The sequence below is a fragment of the Natator depressus genome, chromosome 7 (assembly GCF_965152275.1).
Source record: "Natator depressus isolate rNatDep1 chromosome 7, rNatDep2.hap1, whole genome shotgun sequence".
Classification (NCBI taxonomy): domain Eukaryota; kingdom Metazoa; phylum Chordata; order Testudines; family Cheloniidae; genus Natator; species Natator depressus.
The window spans coordinates 4192472-4211979 of record NC_134240.1 but is presented as its reverse complement, the minus strand read 5'-3'; the positions used below and the strand labels follow the sequence as shown (position 1 = coordinate 4211979).

Genomic DNA, 19508 nt, shown 5'->3' with positions numbered 1-19508 from the left:
TTGCGGTGGGACTCTATGGCATTTTGCAATATGTGTGAAAAGCACACAGAGCATGTGAGGAAAGGCATGGCCTTCATTTCTGCCCACAAGAAACTTGGAAAAACTCCCTGCATATTCCTGTTCCTGCTACACATGCAGCTAGGCAGCTATCAGCGTCTTCCCTCACACACTATCCAGCGTTCGGTTTTTCTTTCTGTTTCTAGCGATACCAGTTGCTGGTTACTACAAACATTTTTCCTCCGCAAAGCTGGAGGGCAGGGAAGGTAACATACAAGGTATATTTAAGTAGTAAGCTATTGTAGACCTCAGCCCTTCCAGAATCATTTTGCTACAAAGAGCACACATAGCTCAGAGTATCGAAGAAGGTACAAACATTTCTGACTGTAGCAGAAAACTGTACACATTCACTTTTATTGATTTTTTAAAATGTACCCCAAGGACAAAGGACACATTTCCATTTTAAGAGGAAAACTATATTCTTCCCCTTTCTTTTTTTTAATTATGAAACAACAGTCATCGAGGAGGTATGGGCTAAAGATTGAAGCAGAAGAAGAATTGGGAGATGCCACAGACTTTTTATATGATGTTGGGCAAGTCATTTAACCCTTCAGTTTCAGTGAAGTGGGATGCTGCTACTTATCTATCTCAAAATGACAAGGGGAGGCTAAATGATTGATATTTGCAACAACATTAACAACAATAACATTTGCAGTTGTCATTTGCATCTGGAGACTCCTAGATGAGAGACACAATAGAATCATAGAACATAGACTATCAGGGTTGGAAGGGACCTCAGGAGGTCATCTAGTCCAACCCCCTGCTCAAAGCAGGACCGATCCCCAATTAAATCATCCCAGCCAGGGCTTTGTCAAGCCTGACCTTAAAAACTTCTAAGGAAGGAGATTCCACCACCTCCCTAGGTAACGCATTCCAGTGTTTCACCACCCTCCTAGTGAAAAAGTTTTTCCTAATATCCAACCTAAATCTCCCCCACTGCAACTTGAGACTATTACTCCTTGTTCTGTCATTTGCTACCACTGAGAACAGTCTAGAGCCATCCTCTTTGGAGCCCCCTTTCAGGTATTTGAAAGCAGCTATCAAATCCCCCCTCATTCTTCTCTTCCATAGACTAAACATCCCCAGTTCCCTCAGCCTCTCCTCATAACTCATGTGTTCCAGTCCCCTAATCATTTTTGTTGCCCTCCGCTGGACTCTTTCCAATTTTTCCACATCCTTCTTGTAGTATGGGGCCCAAAACTGGACACAGTACTCCAGATGAGGCCTCACCAGTGTCGAATAGAAGGGAACGATCACGTCCCTCAATCTGCTGACAATGCCCCTACTTATACATCCCAAAATGCCATTGGCCTTCTTGGCAACAAGGGCACACTGTTGACTCATATCCAGCTTCTCGTCCACTGTAACCCCCAGGTCCTTTTCCGCAGAACTGCTGCCGAGCCATTCGGTCCCTAGTCTGTAGTGGTGCATTGGATTCTTCCGTCCTAAGTGCAGGACTCTGCACTTGGCCTTGTTGAACCTCATCAGATTTCTTTTGGCCCAATCCTCCAATTTGTCTAGGTCCCTCTGTATCCTATCCCTACCCTCCAGTGTATCTACCTCTCCTCCCAGTTTAGTGTCATCTGCGAACTTGCTGAGGGTGCAATCCACACCATCCTCCAGATCATTTATGAAGATATTGAACAAAACCGGCCCCAGGACCGACCCTTGGGACACTCGACTTGATACCGGCTGCCAACTAGACATGGAGCCATTGATCACTACCTGTTGAGCCCGACAATCTAGCCAGCTTTCTATCCACCTTATAGTCCATTCATCCAGCCCATACTTCTTTAACTTGCTGGCTAGAATACTGTTGGAGACAGTAGAATCAGAATCAGAAGTTATTTTCTCCTCCAATCCATACCAGACAAATTTTAATAACACTTGTCAAAGACTGTATTTGGTGTCCTACCTCAGATTGCTCTCACCACTGGTTTGATACGGTACCTCCCCGCTGGGGCCTGATTCTGCACCTTCCGCTCCCTTCAACTTCACCTCTTAGGACAGGGCCTTACTGGCAGATGTATCCGAAACACCTCTCACCTCTGGCCATCCAGAGTTCGTGTGTGAACACAGCACCGCCATGGCATTGTCTACCTGATGCTTTCTAGAATGGTTTATCTTTCCATTCTTTTGCTGGTTTCCTTCAAATGTCATAGTAATATTCTTACAAAGAATCTGATTTATTAGATACAGTCCTATTTTTGATACCTCACGTACTTGTATGGTTTCTACCACCATCTGAGTATCCGAGTGCCTCACAATCTTCAATGTATTTATCCTCACAACACCCCTCTGTGGCAGGGCTATTATCCCTGTTTTATAGATGGGGAACTGAGGCACTGGGAGGCTACGTGACTTGCCTAGGGTCACACAGGAAGTCTGTGGCAGAGGAGAGAAATGAACCCCATTTTCCTACAAACCCAGCTGGCACCCTAGCCACTGGACCCTCCATTAACTAGAGGAAGTCTCAAAATCTCTATGTAGGCCAAAGGATTCTGAATTCAATAAATGAGGCAAAATGGATCTGTGGCTAGTATCTAGGGCTCTGATCCAAAGCCCAATGAATTCAGTGGAAGTACTCCGAGTCTGTGCTACAACCCCCTGAGGTATGACATCTACTGCATATGTGAGCAGACCCTTAACTAGAGAAACATGATATAAAGTACTTCAGAGACACATGTTGAATATTAACAAGGATATAAAAATAGATTTAATAAATAAAATTGAATTAATTATAGATTTAATTCAATTACCTAAAAATTCTTGACCTTGACAACTGAGGAGGCACACCTTATGATTTCTGCTTTTCACAATTTCAGTATTCAAGTGCAAGCAAATGCAAACAACTTTGTAGATAAATTAACCTTGACCTTTAGGTGAACCATTGAATTTTTGGTACAAATAAGCAACGTCTTCAGACTGTTCTTTTATAAAACAATTATAAAAAAGGGCCAGAAGAGAAGTGCAGTTACAGTGCAGTACTCGGGGCTGTAATAATATCCACAAGATATTAATCACAACTACATCACTTTGCCCATCTATTGCCCTTTCTGTGTGAGAACCTCCTAACTCCTAGTCTTTTCTTTTATTCACAAGAATACCTTTGAGCCTTGCATTTTGGCACTCTTCACTACTGGATGCTATAGCCTCCCTTAGAGGGTAATTCAAGGTTACACCTTCTAACTCTCACACAGAGAGTTACAGGTCTTTACTGTGATACTCATTTGGCTGCCAAGAAAATGGTTTATACGGGGGATGAACTTAAAAAACTGTTAAAAACTGATCTACTGCACTAATTCTGCACAGAATGCAGAGATAGCGGCCTGTCAACTTATATTGGGAAGTTCTCATGTTAGGATTAAACAGAACAATGGGATGTCTTTGTGGGTTTGTTTGTTTTTTAAATTTATCGCTTGAGTTATTAATTGATTGAAGGCAGGCTTACGGAGACCAACAGGAAAGAACATACCAGTTTTCCCAGTGTTTTTCATCCATGTCTTGTTAGAGGATTCGTTGTCAAAACCATCAAGCTGTAATTCTTGATATTCATCTCCCACACGTGCCTGATGGTCTATGATGTTTATTGGAGACTGGTGAATGCCTCCACAGTCCACACTTGAAGTAACCCAGTGCTCAGGACCATAAGTACCTGTTAAAAGAAAAGACCAACAACTTAGTGTTCTGATGGGCCAACAGTCACAAGACTATCCTTAAGTAAGGCAGCAAGCATTTTAGTTCCCAAGGTAACTACACTGCTGCTACATTTCCTGCATGCAACCTACGAAGAGACAAATCCATTAACTTTATACAGTGCTCAAATTTTGCTTCTTGCAATAAGCAACAATACTGTCATTTTAAATTGCCCTTCTATAAAATTATCTGCAATTCACCAACCCTTTCATGACCGACTTGTGAGTCAGTATGACGTTACAGGAACTTTCAAATAGCTAGAGAAATAGCAGGAAGTTATGTAGCTTACCTGTTTGCATTAGATAATTAATATAGTAATAAGGCATTAACTCTAGTTTGTGTGACAGGTTAAGATAATACAACCTTAAATAACTGCTATTTTATTTTAGGTTCTAAAAGCAGGCAACCGGGGGAGAACTTCATTTAAATCAACTGAGAAATTAAGTGTGAACAAACTTGGGTAGTACAAAAAATAAACTACAGGAAGGAGAAATGGTAGAGGAGAGTAACAGCACAGAACTGTCTTCTACCATTTGTCCTTTTTCATGCTTTTATTTTTCTCACTACTCAAATTTGTTTTCACATAATTTCTCAGCTGATTAAATTACTCTTCCAAATCTCCCCCCAAAGTCAAATAGTAGCAGTGTGATGCACCATGGATAGATCAGCAGTGTCTTGCATACATATCTGTACACCTTGCACAGCAGTGTTTGCTTGATATAGGATAGCTAGCCAACCACAGAAACAGTGCCAGGAACTGACACTTCTCCATCCTCTCTCCCCTCATTTTTATTTTTATACAGCAGGAAGGGGATTTTTACAGTTTGTAAAGTGAGATAATTACCTGAAGGGGGGTAGCAAAGAGGATGGAGCTTGGCTGTTCTCAGGGGTGGCAGATGACAGAACAAGGAGCAATGGTCTCAAGGTGCAGTGCGGGGAGGTCTAGGCTGGATATTAGGAAACACTATTTCACTTTCACTAGGAGGGTGGTGAAGCACTGGAATGGGTTACCCTAGGGAGGTGGTGGAATCTCCATCCTTAGAGGTTTTTAAGGCCCAGCTTGAAAAGCCCTGGTGGGATGATTTAGTTGGTGTTGGTCCTGCTTTGAACAGTGGGCTGGACTAGATGACCTCCTGAGGTCTCTTCCAACCCTAATCTTTTATGATCCTATGAAGATGGGCAGCGATGCAACACCATGTTTTTGAGTGTCTCTAGACTTCCGACTGCCAGAAGCTGGGTCTGGACAACTGGAGATGGTCCTGTTGTGATGTCCCAGGTCTTGAACCCAGGCCTGGGAGTCCCCAGACAGCTGCCACAGCCTGGCATCCACCATTTTCAGCTTATACTCTTAGTAAAAGCCACTTTAAATGAATTCCCAATTAAAGGGAACTCAATTATTAAATCCTAAACATGTTCTGTTTCTAGAGGGACTTTCCTTATCAAAAGTATTCTAATGCATAACTGTTTTGTGGCGTATTAGTTGGCTACTTAGATAGCCGACAAGCAAGTTTGCATTAAAATGGCAATGAAATTTGTGTTACATTTCAAAAGGCCCAGTAGTGCAGATAACTCTCAAGCTATCACGTGTTGGTATTGTTACAAATTCAGACAAAGATCTGGATTTCCAAAGTGTTCACCACGGGCCTAACAGTCCTTCCATTGAAGACAATGGGAGTTATACCACTCAAATAGGAATTAGTAGCTTTTGAAAACCCCACCGTCTCCCGCAGGGCTGCAATGCAGTGCCCCCTGCTGGGCCAAGCTTGGCGCTGCAGGCACTTGCTGCCTCAGTTCACCTGTTGTGGCAGCCCACAGTGTAAGCTCAGTATCAGTCTTTGAAGAGTCAAACAGTAACAAACTCAGAATTTGACGGGCTGCTCCTACAAACAAACAAACATACATCAAAGGCAAGTACTTGAAGCTAAGGCCCTGGGATTCTGGGCTAGTTCTGAGGCACCCTCCTCTGCCACAGTCTCACTCAGTGCTCTTGAGAAGAAGCATGTAGGCCGTCTTAACTGGCCTTCTGGATCCCAATTTGTCACTGTCTCCTCCTGGCCCTTCTTGGCCTCTGGAGGATTGTGTCTTGTTGGTAGCTTGGCCTGAGCGGGTTGTCCCTGAGCAGGCGGGTGTCCGATTGCCAATGCCTCCAGCTGCGGGCAAAGAAGGCCTGAGAGATCGCATTGCACCCACCCACAATGCTTTGGTGACCATTGCAATCAGTGGGAGATTTGCCTGAATAAGGACTGTAGGGTTGTTCCTTTATGGACATTTGCAAGGCACATACCTTTTCAAAAATCAGAACTGTTGACTAATTTGCAGAGAAAATGTCTTGTTAATTTGATTTGACATATGAGTAAAATTTTCCAAAGTGCCTAAGTGACTCAGCAAAACTAAGTCCCATTTTTAAAAGTGACTTAGGCACTTTGGAGCATAAGTCCCATTGACCTTCAATGAGATTTATGCTTCTAAGGCCTAGATGCTCACAGATATTTAGGTCCCTAACTCCCCTGGGAACCTAAGTCACAACTGAAAGCAGGATTTGGGCTCCTAAATCGTCTACAGGATTTTAAAAATTTTACCCTCTCTGTATTGCTTTAATAATTGATAATCTCCTTCTAGACAATTACCAGCTCCCTCTGGATCTAAATCTAGGATTTACTAATGGAAGTGCAGCTGCATCTTTATGTGGCAGTATTATTGTTATATGCATAAAATGCTTCCACACTGGTGTTGAATTATTAAAAAAAAAAGTAATGCAATAACACACTGAGCAATTCAAACCCACAACTGAAAGCTGTGCTGTGGCTGAGAGTCCTGCCATTGCATATTACTGTCACGAGGCTAAGTTTAAGACTTGCTATTTAGAATCACCATGGGATTTTTTAAATTGGGGACTTTTCATTAATTTTCTTTCAGAACTTTTTGAAACACTCTAGTTCCACTAACTGGCGGTTTTCACTGCGTGCAAGCGTGGCATGCAAATTGCTACACACAATATGATCTGCACTATAATGCCAGCAATTGTTGACAGTGAGAAATGTAGGGCCAGATCCCACCGTTGGTGTAAAGCAGAATAGTCCCATTGATTTCAATGGAGCTATGCCAAGTTCTAGCAGCTGAGGTTGTCCCCCAGACCATTTTTACAGAACAGTTTGAAAAGACAAGAAAGGGGATACATTTTTCTTTTAGATTTTGAGAATCGGGGTAAATAAATAATACTTCACACTCAGGAAAAATTAGCTTAACACCCTGTAAAAATGTAATCAAGAGGTTAGCTCACACAGATTTATTTATACGCTCATACCCATCAAAAGGTTTAAGTGTAACAGCTTGCTTTTTTCCATGTACATTCAAGTGGAGTTTTAATTGAAACTGATCTTCCACTACAGATTTCAAATTAATTCTTCTTCTAAGTGTCTCATGCTCCAGACACCCTTGCCTTGCAAAAAACCTACATCATTAGTGGAGGAAATAGAACACTTTCTAAGCTCGCAGGTATTGATTACCTATTCCCTACATCAAAGCACAATTGCCATTCTGCACTGTATAAATCTCTTCGGTGTTAGACACTTTATAAAGTATTGAGAATGATATCATTAATCATTCGCAGTTGCACCTGTCCTGCTATATTGAATTCTTTGTTTTTTAGAACTTTAAATAAATGCTTTTAAATAAAAACATGACACTAAATAAAGATTGCATTTAACTTAAACCTAGTAAAAAAAAATCCCTGCATCTTGCGTGTGACATTTACTGGTCTGAAACAGAGAAACGTAAAACTATTTGCATTTCATTTGATCAGCAACAAGCATCGCCATTTTAATCAAGTAAAATTTGGGTTGAATTTGTATTGGGCTTTTAATGGCTGACAAATAATTCAGTGTTCAAAACTTGACACACTGGAAGCCCTCCTCTACTCACAAACAATACAAGCTTCCCCAGGAAACTCCAGGAATACATGTGAATTATAATAAAATGTCAACCACCCCTGTCCTTGAGTTCTAGTGTCAGAAGGAATATCTGCAGAGAAATATTACAGACCTGCACGGCAGTGACCTTTAGCATCATTAGTTATTAATGTTAGTACCCATTCTGTGCTAAGCACTTTCCAAGCACTCAAGGAGAATGCCCCTGCTCTGAGGAGCTCTCCATCTAACCTGAATAAGCCTTTACACTATATTGTGCTAATAAGTCCAATGAGCAACACACTGCAAACATAACAGTAATGGCATGCACTATGGTACAAGGGCTGCATTAACCCCCATGCTAATGAAACAGGGGGTCAAGGGGAGTAGGAACAAGAGGATCAGGATTGGGTAACTGTTCACATAGGAGGTAGATTGGTCACCATTGGGTGAGGTGGGGGGACAGGAATCAAGAACAGAGACTTGCATGGTTTCACCCCATTTATTTTGCATCATTGGGAAGGCTTCCCGCTCTTACGAGTCATTGTACTGAGAGTTTCTCACTGAGGCCTGCCTTCTCTGACTGATTGCCTTATAGACAGAGTTGTCAAGCCTTCCGGCCCTGTTTTCCTCTCCTGGGCTGACATTCAAAATAGACCAGCTACCTGTGGAAGGCCCAGGAACTCCAAGATTTGAAATTCCTCCCATGCAGAGTGGTTTTCCACCTCCTGCCGCTGGATAGCCGTAATCGGGATCCTGTGGTGGTTAGTACTCTCTCTGACAGCTCAAGAGTTTGCTGAGCTATAGAGGTTTACAGATCTTCCATGGGCCAGCAGCCTCAGAATCTAATTTTGCATGATTGGTCTCCAGTGACTTGACCACACTCCTATTGAAGTTAATGGCAAAACGCCTGTTGACTTTAGTGGTATGGGCTCAGAGCCTAGGTCAGTAATCTTAGGAGTGCAACCATCTTTTATCATATGAATTCAGGCATCTTAAGCACACGTAACAGTCAGGGTTTCTTTCATTTACGCTCATCGGAAACTACTTGTCGCTTCCTAGCTAGGTTCCGTAATGAACATCAAGTTTTCCTCAGGATGAGGAAATATTCCTCCTTCAACCAGAAGCTCTAAAATCTTTTCTTATGCTAAAATTTTTTGTCAGCTACTGGAGGATTTTTATTAATAGCCTTTTAATATATAAGCTGTTCTTTAAATAGAATCCAAAATTACCTTGTTTTTCTTCCTGCTACTGTACATCCCAAATAATGACTATGCTTCACTAATGAAAAACCATTAAAAATAATGAATTCAGCCAAAATCTAATTAAAGCTGATATAAACTTTCATGGATTTTTTTACTCAGTCAAATGTATTTATTTTTCCTTCATTAAACTATTGTTTAAAAATATAACTTTTTAAAGCTGCATTTATATTCCAACTTTGAAATTTCCCTCATTTCCATTAACTTTCCAATTACCGGCTCAGTTATCTTTATGTAAAGTTGTGGTCTTCATAAATTTCTTTACATAACAACACACTTAAAATTTGACACGTGGTTTGGTGGATCTTCACCATTTACGAGTTATCTTATGCTGATCATTCATTTACAAGTTGAAAATAAAGATAGAATATGACATTTATTTTTCTAGATCTCACTTTCCTTGCACTTAGGCATTAGTCATCTCACTCTGAGTCCCGGATCTGGCACACAATGGGCCAATTTTTGATCCCACTTACACAATAATCTCAGTTAGAGCACTCAACTGCCTTGACTCCTAACACATCCTTCATTTCCAATAGCAAATGGGAGTGACATTTGCAAAGTGACCTAACATTTCTATAATTAGGCTTCAGCAACAGCCTAACTGAGGCTCAATTACTTTGATCACATGGTAGGGATACCTATCCCATCCCTGCAGGATACCACTCATCAATAACAGTACAGACCAGGAGTGATAGTATATGAAACATACAGCTGTACAAGGCAGATATCAACAGAACCATCAAAAACTGGTGGTGGGGGTAGATATGTACCTCTCATTCCTCCTAACCTGCCCTTCTGTTCATTGACCCATATCCAGCCAGCTCTATTGCTCAACTAGTTTTCTGGCTTTTCAGAGCAGAGAAAAAACAAATCTGGACTGTCATCATATGAAGGCACAATCTACAAGAATTAGCATGCCCAGATTGTGTGCAAACAGTCAGGTTCCTGTTCTCGCTGGGCTGGAGGCAGGCTGCTAGTGGCATTTGGCATTGGGTAGTCCTCCTACGAGGTTTAAGCCTGCTTAAACAACAACTAGAGGGAGTACAAATTTCAGAAATGCATTGGTGATTAAGGAGACTATTAAGAGCCTAAGTCAATAGGATCTAGGCTCCTACATGATTTAGGTACTTTTGAAAATAGGACCATTGATGTGTGAAGGCATGATAGCTTCCAATCCAAGTGAGGTTAGCAGGGAAGAATCCCATGTCTCTTTTAGTGTCAACACCAAACCAACTATTAGGGATTGATGGGAAGAACCAGTCTCTCAACAAAAAAAGCTGTTTACCAGCTCATGGCTGCATGTCAGCAGCATACTCAGACTCAACGCTGTCGCAGGGACAGAAGTAAGTAAGGACTCTTGCTAGTATGGCAGGGCAAGGAATAAAGAGACACTGTTCCTTCCCATAAACTTGCAGATATGATCTGCCCAAGGACACTAACGTTTTGTTGAACAAGGCTGCTGGCTTAAATCACCAAAGCTCCACATCAGCACCCTTGCCATAATTCTCCTGTCCCAGCAAGTACCAGCTCTCTTTATGAAATATGATTCAGAATCTTACCTACTATCAAGTAAACTTTGCACCCTCCTATAACCTTGAGGAATAATGAAGAAGTTGGTGCCAATTCTAAATTCCACGGTTACATTTTCTACTTAGAGGTTGGGATTTTTAAAAGGGCATAAGTGAGTTAGGCCCCCAAATACCACTGAAATCAATGGGAGCTGCAGACTTTTAAGTTCCTTTGGAAATCCCAGTCTTAACTCTTCACTGGTAGACAGGGTTCAAACATACTACTTGACTACATAATTCAAGACTTCCCCATAAATGTAGCAATTTAAAAGCTCTTGTGATGCTAAGGTTAGGAAAGCACCTAAAGAAGGAGGAGCTCAAATTGAAAGGGTTAAATCAGGAGATAGGACCAGCTGATTCACAGCACCCTGAGTCTCTCCACTGAAGAAGGTATAGAGGAAAGCAGTCAAGATGAATCTGGAAGATGGCATTTAGACATTAGGCAAGAAAGAACACTTTGAGTGACTGACTTATCTCTTGCTAAGTAATTTGTCATGAGACTGCAGGGGTAAAAAGTATAAAAATCCCTGGAAGCCTTGATACAATCAGTGGCATCTTTCAGAGGCCTTTCCATCACAGAAGAAGCAGTTGAGTTGTTTGAATTATTATACTGGTAGAGAAATTGCTGAAATTATCCTGTGTTGTTCTAAAAAGAATGTATCGAGCTCCAAAAGATGGAGAAACAGAGGGAAGTAGTTAGAGATCACAATGCTGGTTTGAACAAAGATCCAAGGATTTCCTACCCTGAGGGGAAAAGGGCTTTTCATTTTATTATTCTCTGTCATCACTCTGTTTAACATGAGAGGCTCACGCTTGCAGAAAATTCCAATTACTGCTTGAAAAATGAGAGACCTAATACCAAGAGCAAGATGTTGGAGAGTTGCACTCAGAGGCCTAAACAAGGTTATAAGCATCATCTTTTTGGTTTTGCAGGCTCAGTACAGATAGGGGCTCATGGGGAGCAAGAACAACAAACAATTGATGGCAGTTCTTTGAGAATAACACAGCTGAAGGAAACATCTACCAAGGACAAGATCCACTGAGAGGTATTTGCAATTGCAGTCCTTGGCATGTAAACTCTAGCAGGGTCCTTCATAATCAAAAGGTTGCTGGGTAACAGAGTAAGAAGGTTTGGACTGGTGAACAGACAAACTTGAAGTATTAATCTTTTAACAATTGTTAGCCAATCACAATGTTAATAATCATAACTATTTATTCCCAGCATACCTAGAGGGAATGTCTAAATATTTTCTTTTTTAACAGCAAAGCATGCCTAAAAAAAGATTTATTCTGTCAGTGATTAATCACTTCCGCCATGTTTAATCACATAAGTAGAGATTTGCAAAAATAAGAGCCTCAAGCCACGCTCCTAGATGCATGTTTCCCTGTGTTGTTTGTAACTTTTAAACCTGAAGCCAGAGTGATTCACCTCTGAAATGTTAATCTAAAATTTGTATTTTCTCTTTCATAGTTGCGAAGAATTATTGTTGTTACATTCTCTAATGACAACCTTAAATTGTGTCACAATTGCTTTTGGCAGAAAACTTGCTAACATACGTATTTTCTCTTTCCTTGTATTCTCAACACAAATATACATTATAAATATATATATATACATATTACACACGTGATGTGTATATAAGCATATTCACATACATATATAATTTCAAAATTCTAATTTTGTTCTTGAATGTTGTATGAAACTCTCATGAATCTTATATGAAGCTCTGATGGTACTGATCATCTGCCAAGGGCACAAATGTATAATAAATAGCCAACATAAGAAAACATCAAGAACTTAAGACAAATGGTCCAGGAAGCTTGTAGTAAAGTGGAATTACCATCATTAGCAAAACAAGTTTTTTATATAAACATTCTAATATTTAGCATTCATGATCTAAATAATTTACCACTATAAACAGGAAAATGGCATTAGCTTAGGTGGAGTGGATAAATTGCTTTTTAAAAATAAGGGGAGTGACTGGCATTAAACTGCTGAAAGATATGACTAATGTCTTTGCGAGTTCCTTACCTTTCTGCAATATTTCAGCAATACTTGCATCATACTTAACACGTAGCACAACAGTATCAATAAAATTAATATGCAGAACTTATGGAGTAGGAGAATAAGTTATTACATAGAATGTGCCTTTAGGTAGCCAGTGACTGAGAATACAATTTACATCCTCTATTTTTCATAATTTGCTGCATTTTTAACACATTTTATCTGACATCTCACACAATTCATTGTATAACTGTCTGCCTCTGTGGCCTTTTAAAAACTGCCCATCACTGAGCTGCATTTCATGAATGAGGTGATAATTTACAGTACGAGGAGAAAATACAAGATTAATTTATATGGTGAAAGTATAAATTTACTTCTATGCAAGCTGAGTAAAAAGCCTGTAGGAAAAAAGACCTATATGCTTTTTAAAAATATCATATTAGATACATTTTCTTAAAATACGATTAAACATAAATCGTAATGAAAATTACTATATAAAGGTGCATTGTGAGTCAGAACAGTGGCTCAGTGATACGGCTTTGCATTGCTGCAGGGAAGACCTAGGTTTAATTGATGAGTTTGGACATGTATTCCTTCAGCAGGTAGCATAGGGAAGTGCTGCGGAGATAGAATACTGTGTACATGCAAGGTGATAGTGCCTCACATATTGACTACCTAGCAATGATCCCTAGCAGGCTCCAAACAGAGTCCCCCGGTTTGTCCCCTTTCTCTGGAAGGATGATAGCTATGTTCCTGGGCCTTGAAAGCAAATGTATTAGTATTTGTGTCTCTGTAGTGGCCTGGAAGCCCTGGCCAGAAGACCTCCTTGGGCTAGGCACAGAACAATAGAGAATAGCAAAGAGTTCCTGCCCCAAAGAGTGTAGAGTAGAAGAACACAAGACAAACAGTTACAAAAAACAAATAACCAGTTGGTCCAAAGCTGCCTCCCACCTGACGCTGTGGGGACTCAAGGTCAGATGATTATGGCCTAAAGAGCAACTGATCCTTATAAAGGCCAGAAAGAGCTTAGCTGAGCTCGGGAACGGCAGGGAGCTTTTATGGTGAGGTCCTGGAGCAGAGGAAGCATGCCATTATTTGGTGACTCTGGGCAGATTGCCTGGGCAATGAGAACGACAGGGAGTAGAAAGCCTCCTGCAGGAGTCCCTGCACCAGGAAACTGGCTGAGAGAGGAGAGGGGGAAAGCCTGTGGGAACTGTAGCCCATGTTGGGCACAGAAACTACTTTATTTTGCCTAAGTTTCTGTTTAACCAAGAAATTGCACCCTGAGTCAAGGGCCTGTGACAGATCCTGGTATGGCATTGATCCTTGCTGGGCTGGGGAGCACCTCACTGGCTTGCTGTGATGAGTCAAGTGTGCGGATAAGAGTAATGAGAGCGGGGCCCCGCCCAGTGATTTAACCCTGCCGCCGTCTAGGACTCCTTTCTAGCATTGTGGGCAAGTCACTCAGCTGTAGTGTCTCTCTCTGTCTATAAGATGGAGGGATGTTGTGAGGACTGGCTAACATTTTTAGCACTCTGGAGCTGAAAAACACTATGTTAGTGCACAGACACAATCCCCTCATAGGCTTAGCTGCAATATCTAGATCTGTGCACATAAGGAAAACCAAACACTGTAATGATTTTTTCTACTGTTGGAACAATAGCTTTGAAAACCTATTTTCTCTAAGGAGCGCACTTAGCAGTCTTGCTCTCAATGATGAAAACTGCTAATGTAAACGATACCTCGCTGTAAATTAATTATTTTCAATACAGGCTGGGCTGTGGGAACAGAAAGTGCTGCTGTTGGCTCCTGGCCAACTTATGAGTAGCCAGTTCGAGCCCTTTCCCTCCCTGGAGCCCCGGCTCTGGGAACTGCACTAAAAACTTCATTCCAAGAACTTTCTATTTTTATTGAATTTTTGCAGGATGCAGATTAATAAAACATTGATTGAGAGTACAGACCAATCTATAAAGGGAATAAACAGAGGCAGGGAGGAGTTACATCAATATAGCCCTGTGGAAGGCAATGGTGGAATGGGAACCCTCATGATTTCTAAGGAAACCTGCTTTAAAAAAAGAATGATTTTTATCTTGTTGGTGCTTTGGCTTCTTAGCTTTTAAATTTACAAAACCCAAAAAATCAACCATGTAGCAGGTGGGTTAAAAAAAATAAACAAAACAGGAAGATAAAGATCTACTGCGTGTTAAATGTTGGCCTTACCTTGGGCTCTTAATTACCCCTTACTTGTCCTAATCTGACTAATTAAGGGCTGCACCCTACATTTGGCCCTTATTGCTTAACTATATCACAAACAACACTTGTGGATCCTGAATAATTAGTATTTGACAAACCCTGATTCGACAGCAATCCTATTCTTTTAAGTTAGGAACAGTTTTGCCCACCCTATAGACTTAATGTTGTCCCTGTAACAACCAATTATTCAATTCAGCTGTCCCTCTCTTCAATATATGCACATTAAATAGTTCTCAAAAAGGCTTACATGTGATTGCCAGCTTTTAATTAATGATACTAAATGCTCCCTAGACTCACCTATCATTAACATTCAATCTATTTTCCCACTATAAATGTAACAGCCGCAGGAATTAGAATAAGACAACAGCACAATACCCACCTTAGGGCTTTTTTTTTTTTTTAAGGGTTTCTTTAATCTGACATATGTAGGAGATGTAACTGAATCTATAGCTGATGTAAGAGAACTGATTTTATAGTTTTATACCTCAGCTGTTTCTCAATTACCATTTTCAAAACGCTACTTTCAATGGCCTAAATTTTCAGCGGTGTTTTTGGGATGCCACCATTTTTGAGTGCCCAAAGTAAGACCCCTAAAAAGGTTGGATTTTCAAACAGTCAGTCCTGAGCACTTTCTGAAACTCAAAGGTCAAGTAAGGTCAGGCACCCATAATCATTAGTCACTTTTGAAAATTTAAGCCAATGTGTTTAAAAAGCTACAAAAGGGAGAGCTAGTGGAAATAGCATTTTCAGCAAAATGGAAACTTCCACAGGCAATGTCTGCTTTAGAAAAATCTTTCAGGTTGTCATCAAACAAGCTAACAAAATGTCAGTTTTTAGCAACTAGTGCACCTGTGATCCAGAGCAGTTTGAATCCTGGATAAATTTCCACTTTTGCAACAGCTGCCATCTTGGCCCACACATTGGGGGTTGAATCCAGGTCTTGCCTCAGTGCAGGGGGTGGGACGAGATGACCTCTTGAGGTCCCCTTCCACCCTACATTTCTAAGATTTATGACCTTTAGGGCTAAAATACTCATCTCTACAGCTTGGTCTAAGCAGCTGGGGCTGAAACTGGCCTACATCCTGCAGGGGGGGGGTGTCATAAATATAAAAGGAAGGGTAACCACCTTTCTGTATACAGTGCTATAAAATCCCTCCTGGCCAGAGGCAAAATCCTTTCACCTGTAAAGGGTTAAGAAGCTACGGTAACCTCGCTGGCACCTGACCCAAAATGACCAATGGGGGGACAAGATACTTTCAAATCTGGAGGGGGGAAAAAGGCTTTGGTCTGTCTGTGTGATACCTCTGCCGGGAACAGATCAAGGATGCAAGCCCTCCAACTCCTGTAAAGTTAGTAAGTAATCTAGCTAGAAAATGCGTTAGGTTTTCTTTGTTTTGGCTTGTAAATTCGCTGTGCTGGAGGAAATGTGTATTCCTGTTTTTGTGTCTTTTTGTAATTTAAGATTTTGCCTAGAAGGATTCTCTATGTTTTGAATCTGACTGCCTGTAAGATTATCTTCCATTCTGATCTTACAGAGTTGTTCTCTTATCTTTTTTTTTGTTCCTCTCATAAAGTTCTGATTTTTAAGAATCTGATTGGGTTTTTTGGGTCTTAAAAATCCAAGGCTGGTTTGTGCTCATCTTATTTATTCTCAAGCCTCCCCAGGAAAGGGGGGTGTAGGGCTTGGGGGGATATTTTGGGGAAATAGGAACTCCAAGTGGTCCTTTCCCTGTTCTTTGTCTAAATCATTTGGTGGTGGCAGCACACCATTCAAGGACAAGGCAAAGTTTGTGCCTTGGGAAAGTTTTTAACCTAAGCTGGTAAAAATAAGCTTAGGGGTCTTTCATGCGGGTCCCTACATCTGTACCCCAGAGTTCAGAGTGGGGAAGGAACGCTGACAGGGGGAGACACACGTCTCACAGGCTGACGAGTAAGATTACTTTTCCCTGTCATCAACTACTAGGAGCTCAGTCGACATCCAGCGGGAGCAGAGGTGGTCTGAGCAACCATAAATAGGACAGAAGGTGTTTGTGAGATAAGCTGTCTGCTTAATACTGCTCCACACTATGAAGTATGAAAATCCATGGTTCAAATTAGTGCATGAAGAGAATTCCCCTCCATTTGTTTGTTTCATCCACCTGTTGTCTGATCATGTGTATGGACAGTGAGCTCTTTAGGACAGAGACTGTCCTTTTATTAAATACAGTGCCTCAGTGGGGCCCTCATCACAGCTGGGTTGTCTGGGCACAGCTGTAATGCAAATAAATAGCAATAATAATTTTAAAAAACAAATGCTAAATTGATTGTTAAAAACATTGCGCTGATAAACTGGAAACTCAACAACCGGTCAGTAAATCAACAGTTTCACTTGGGGATAAGCAGAAAAATAAATAAAGCCCATGATCCACTCTTCTTGGACAAGGTCACCATAGTAAAACTGTCTCTCTTTGCACAGCATTGGTTTTGAAGAGCTGTCCACATGACCCGGTGCTTGAATTAAAACCGAGCTAATGCTTTTTTCTTCTCTTTTAATGAATTTGTTTGAGACTCTTGTCCTCAGTGGTGGGTGAAGTGGTTTCTAAATATAGAGCAGTAAAGTGATTTGGGCTGCCTGTGGATGGAAAGTGTTACATAAATGTAGGGCATTCTCTCAATGTACCACATCCCTCCAGGACGTAGGGCATGGGGACCATAAGCACCCGCAGTGTTCACAGGTTTAGTGTTCACACATGGTCTGGGTTTGAGTTTTCAAGCCACCTTGTCAGCCTGGGCCCACGTCCCATTTTTAGAACCCCTTGGATTAAATGTATCCCTCAGCAACACTTGTCTGAATCTGGAGGAAACTCCATTGATTTCAGTTTACATCCGTGTGACATCAGCAGTGACTCACTCTAGAGCAGGGGTGGGCAAACTACAGCCTGCAGGCTGCATCCAGCCCATCAAACCTTTCAATTTGGCCCTTGAGCTCCCGCCAGGGAGCAGGGTCAGGGGCTTGCCCCGCTCCGGTGCTCCAGCTGGAGAGCGGGGTCAAGGGCTTGCCCGGCTCCACACAGCTCCCAGAAGCTGCAGCATGTACCCCCTCCAGCTCCTATGCGTAGGGGCAGCCAGGGGGCTCTGCACGCTGCCCCTGCCCCAACTGCCGGCTCTGCAGCTCCCACTGGCCAGGAACCACAGCCAATGGGAGCTGCAGGGGCGGTGCCTGTGGACAGGGCAGTGTGCAGAGCTGCCTGGCCAGCGCCGCACCTCCACATAGGAGCTGGAGAGGGGACATGCTGGTGCTTCTGGGAGCTGCTTGAGGTAAGCGCTGCCCATAGCCTGCACCCGTGACTTCCTCCCACAGCCCAACCCCCTACCCCAGCCCTGATCCCCCTCCTGCTCTCTGAACCCCTTGATCCCAGCCCAGAACACCCTCCTGCACCCCAAACTGCTCATCTCCAGCCTCATCCCACACCCCCAGTCGGAGCCCTCACTCCCCCCCGCACTCTCAACCTCTGCCCCAGCCCGGAGCCCCCTCCCGCACCCTGAACTCCTCATTTCTGGCCCCACCACAGAGCCCGCACCCCCAGCCAGAGCTCTCACCCCCTCCCGCACCCCAACCCCCAATTTCACGAGCATTCATGGCCTGCCATACAATTTCCATACCCAGATGTGGCCCTTGGGCCTAAAAGTTTGCCCACCTCTGCACTAAAGCAATCTTCTCAGCCTGAGGGCTCAATACAGTACATAAAACCGATTGAGCAGCCACCATCAATACTTATTGCAAGATTCCCTGCCTCGTTCTTCTCCCTTCGTGCCACTCACACAATGCAAACCAACCAGAAACCATATGCAACTCCCCTGCTTGGGATTCCCCAGCATGGGCAAGGAGGGAGAACAGCTGGAGTTTGCTGCACTCTGGCTATCCCCAGATGGCACATGGTCCCTGCACAAGTTAAAGCAGCATGGAGGCTGCTCTAACCTGGGCTGAGGCAGAGAATCAGGGAGCCATAATTAGTTGTTGGTTTTCAGCACCATTTTTCCTTTCCCCTTGTCTGCCGTGGGTGACTGAGGAAGGGGAGCCATGCGGTACTAGGAGCTCCCCAAGGTTCAAGCAGAACCAGTCCACCTCCTACCCTGGTCTCCCTGAAGCCCATCAGTTCAGCAGGGAAGCAAGCGATGGGGTTACCGGGGCTACTCTTTCCTCCCTCTTCTGCAATGCAGTAGGTGGACATGTGGAGAGCTGCTAAGCAGCTACTGCAAGGAAGGGACCATAGCTGCACAGAGGACTTCTAGCTCCCCCTGGGATTGCAGGGGGAGCCGTGGAAGGCAGCTGGGGAGACCGCACCCCCTATGAAAGGGCAGATTCAAACGCTGGCCAGTATGCACTCTTTTAATGGGTAATCAAATAGACACTTTCTCCTTAAGACAGTCACCCCTGAAGGCCACAACAAGTGTCTGGGCCACAGGCTGGTCCACTGCTCTACATTGACCCTGGTGTAAGCGGAGAGCATCATCTGGCTCAAAGGGCAGCACAAACTCTGCAGTCTGAAGGGCTGGCAATGCCCTGTGCTACTGCAGGGTCTTTCTATCTTGGCCAGTGAGGACAGTCACGCACCAGGTAGCGTGCTCTCGCACAGTGTTCCCTGCCGCTACTGGCCTCGGGTACAAGCGCCAGGGGGTTAGCCTTGAACATGCCTCTCTTATGCTGTGTAGTCATGGCACCATCAGGGCAGCCCCAAGTGAGCTATACTATCAGACGAAATCGATAGTGTATCAGTGA

General features: G+C 42.7%; 1 protein-coding gene across 4 annotated transcripts in view; it reads right to left on the bottom strand.

Moving 5' to 3' along the window:
• The window catches only part of PTPRG (protein tyrosine phosphatase receptor type G), a 619877-nt gene that overhangs the window by 287267 nt on the left and 313102 nt on the right, over nt 1-19508 (bottom strand). For all 4 annotated transcript variants that reach the window (XM_074957367.1, XM_074957366.1, XM_074957368.1 and 1 more), the window contains exon 3: nt 3533-3712. In XM_074957367.1, coding sequence (XP_074813468.1) covers nt 3533-3712 — 180 coding nt within the window. The remainder of the gene's footprint in view (nt 1-3532; nt 3713-19508) is intronic.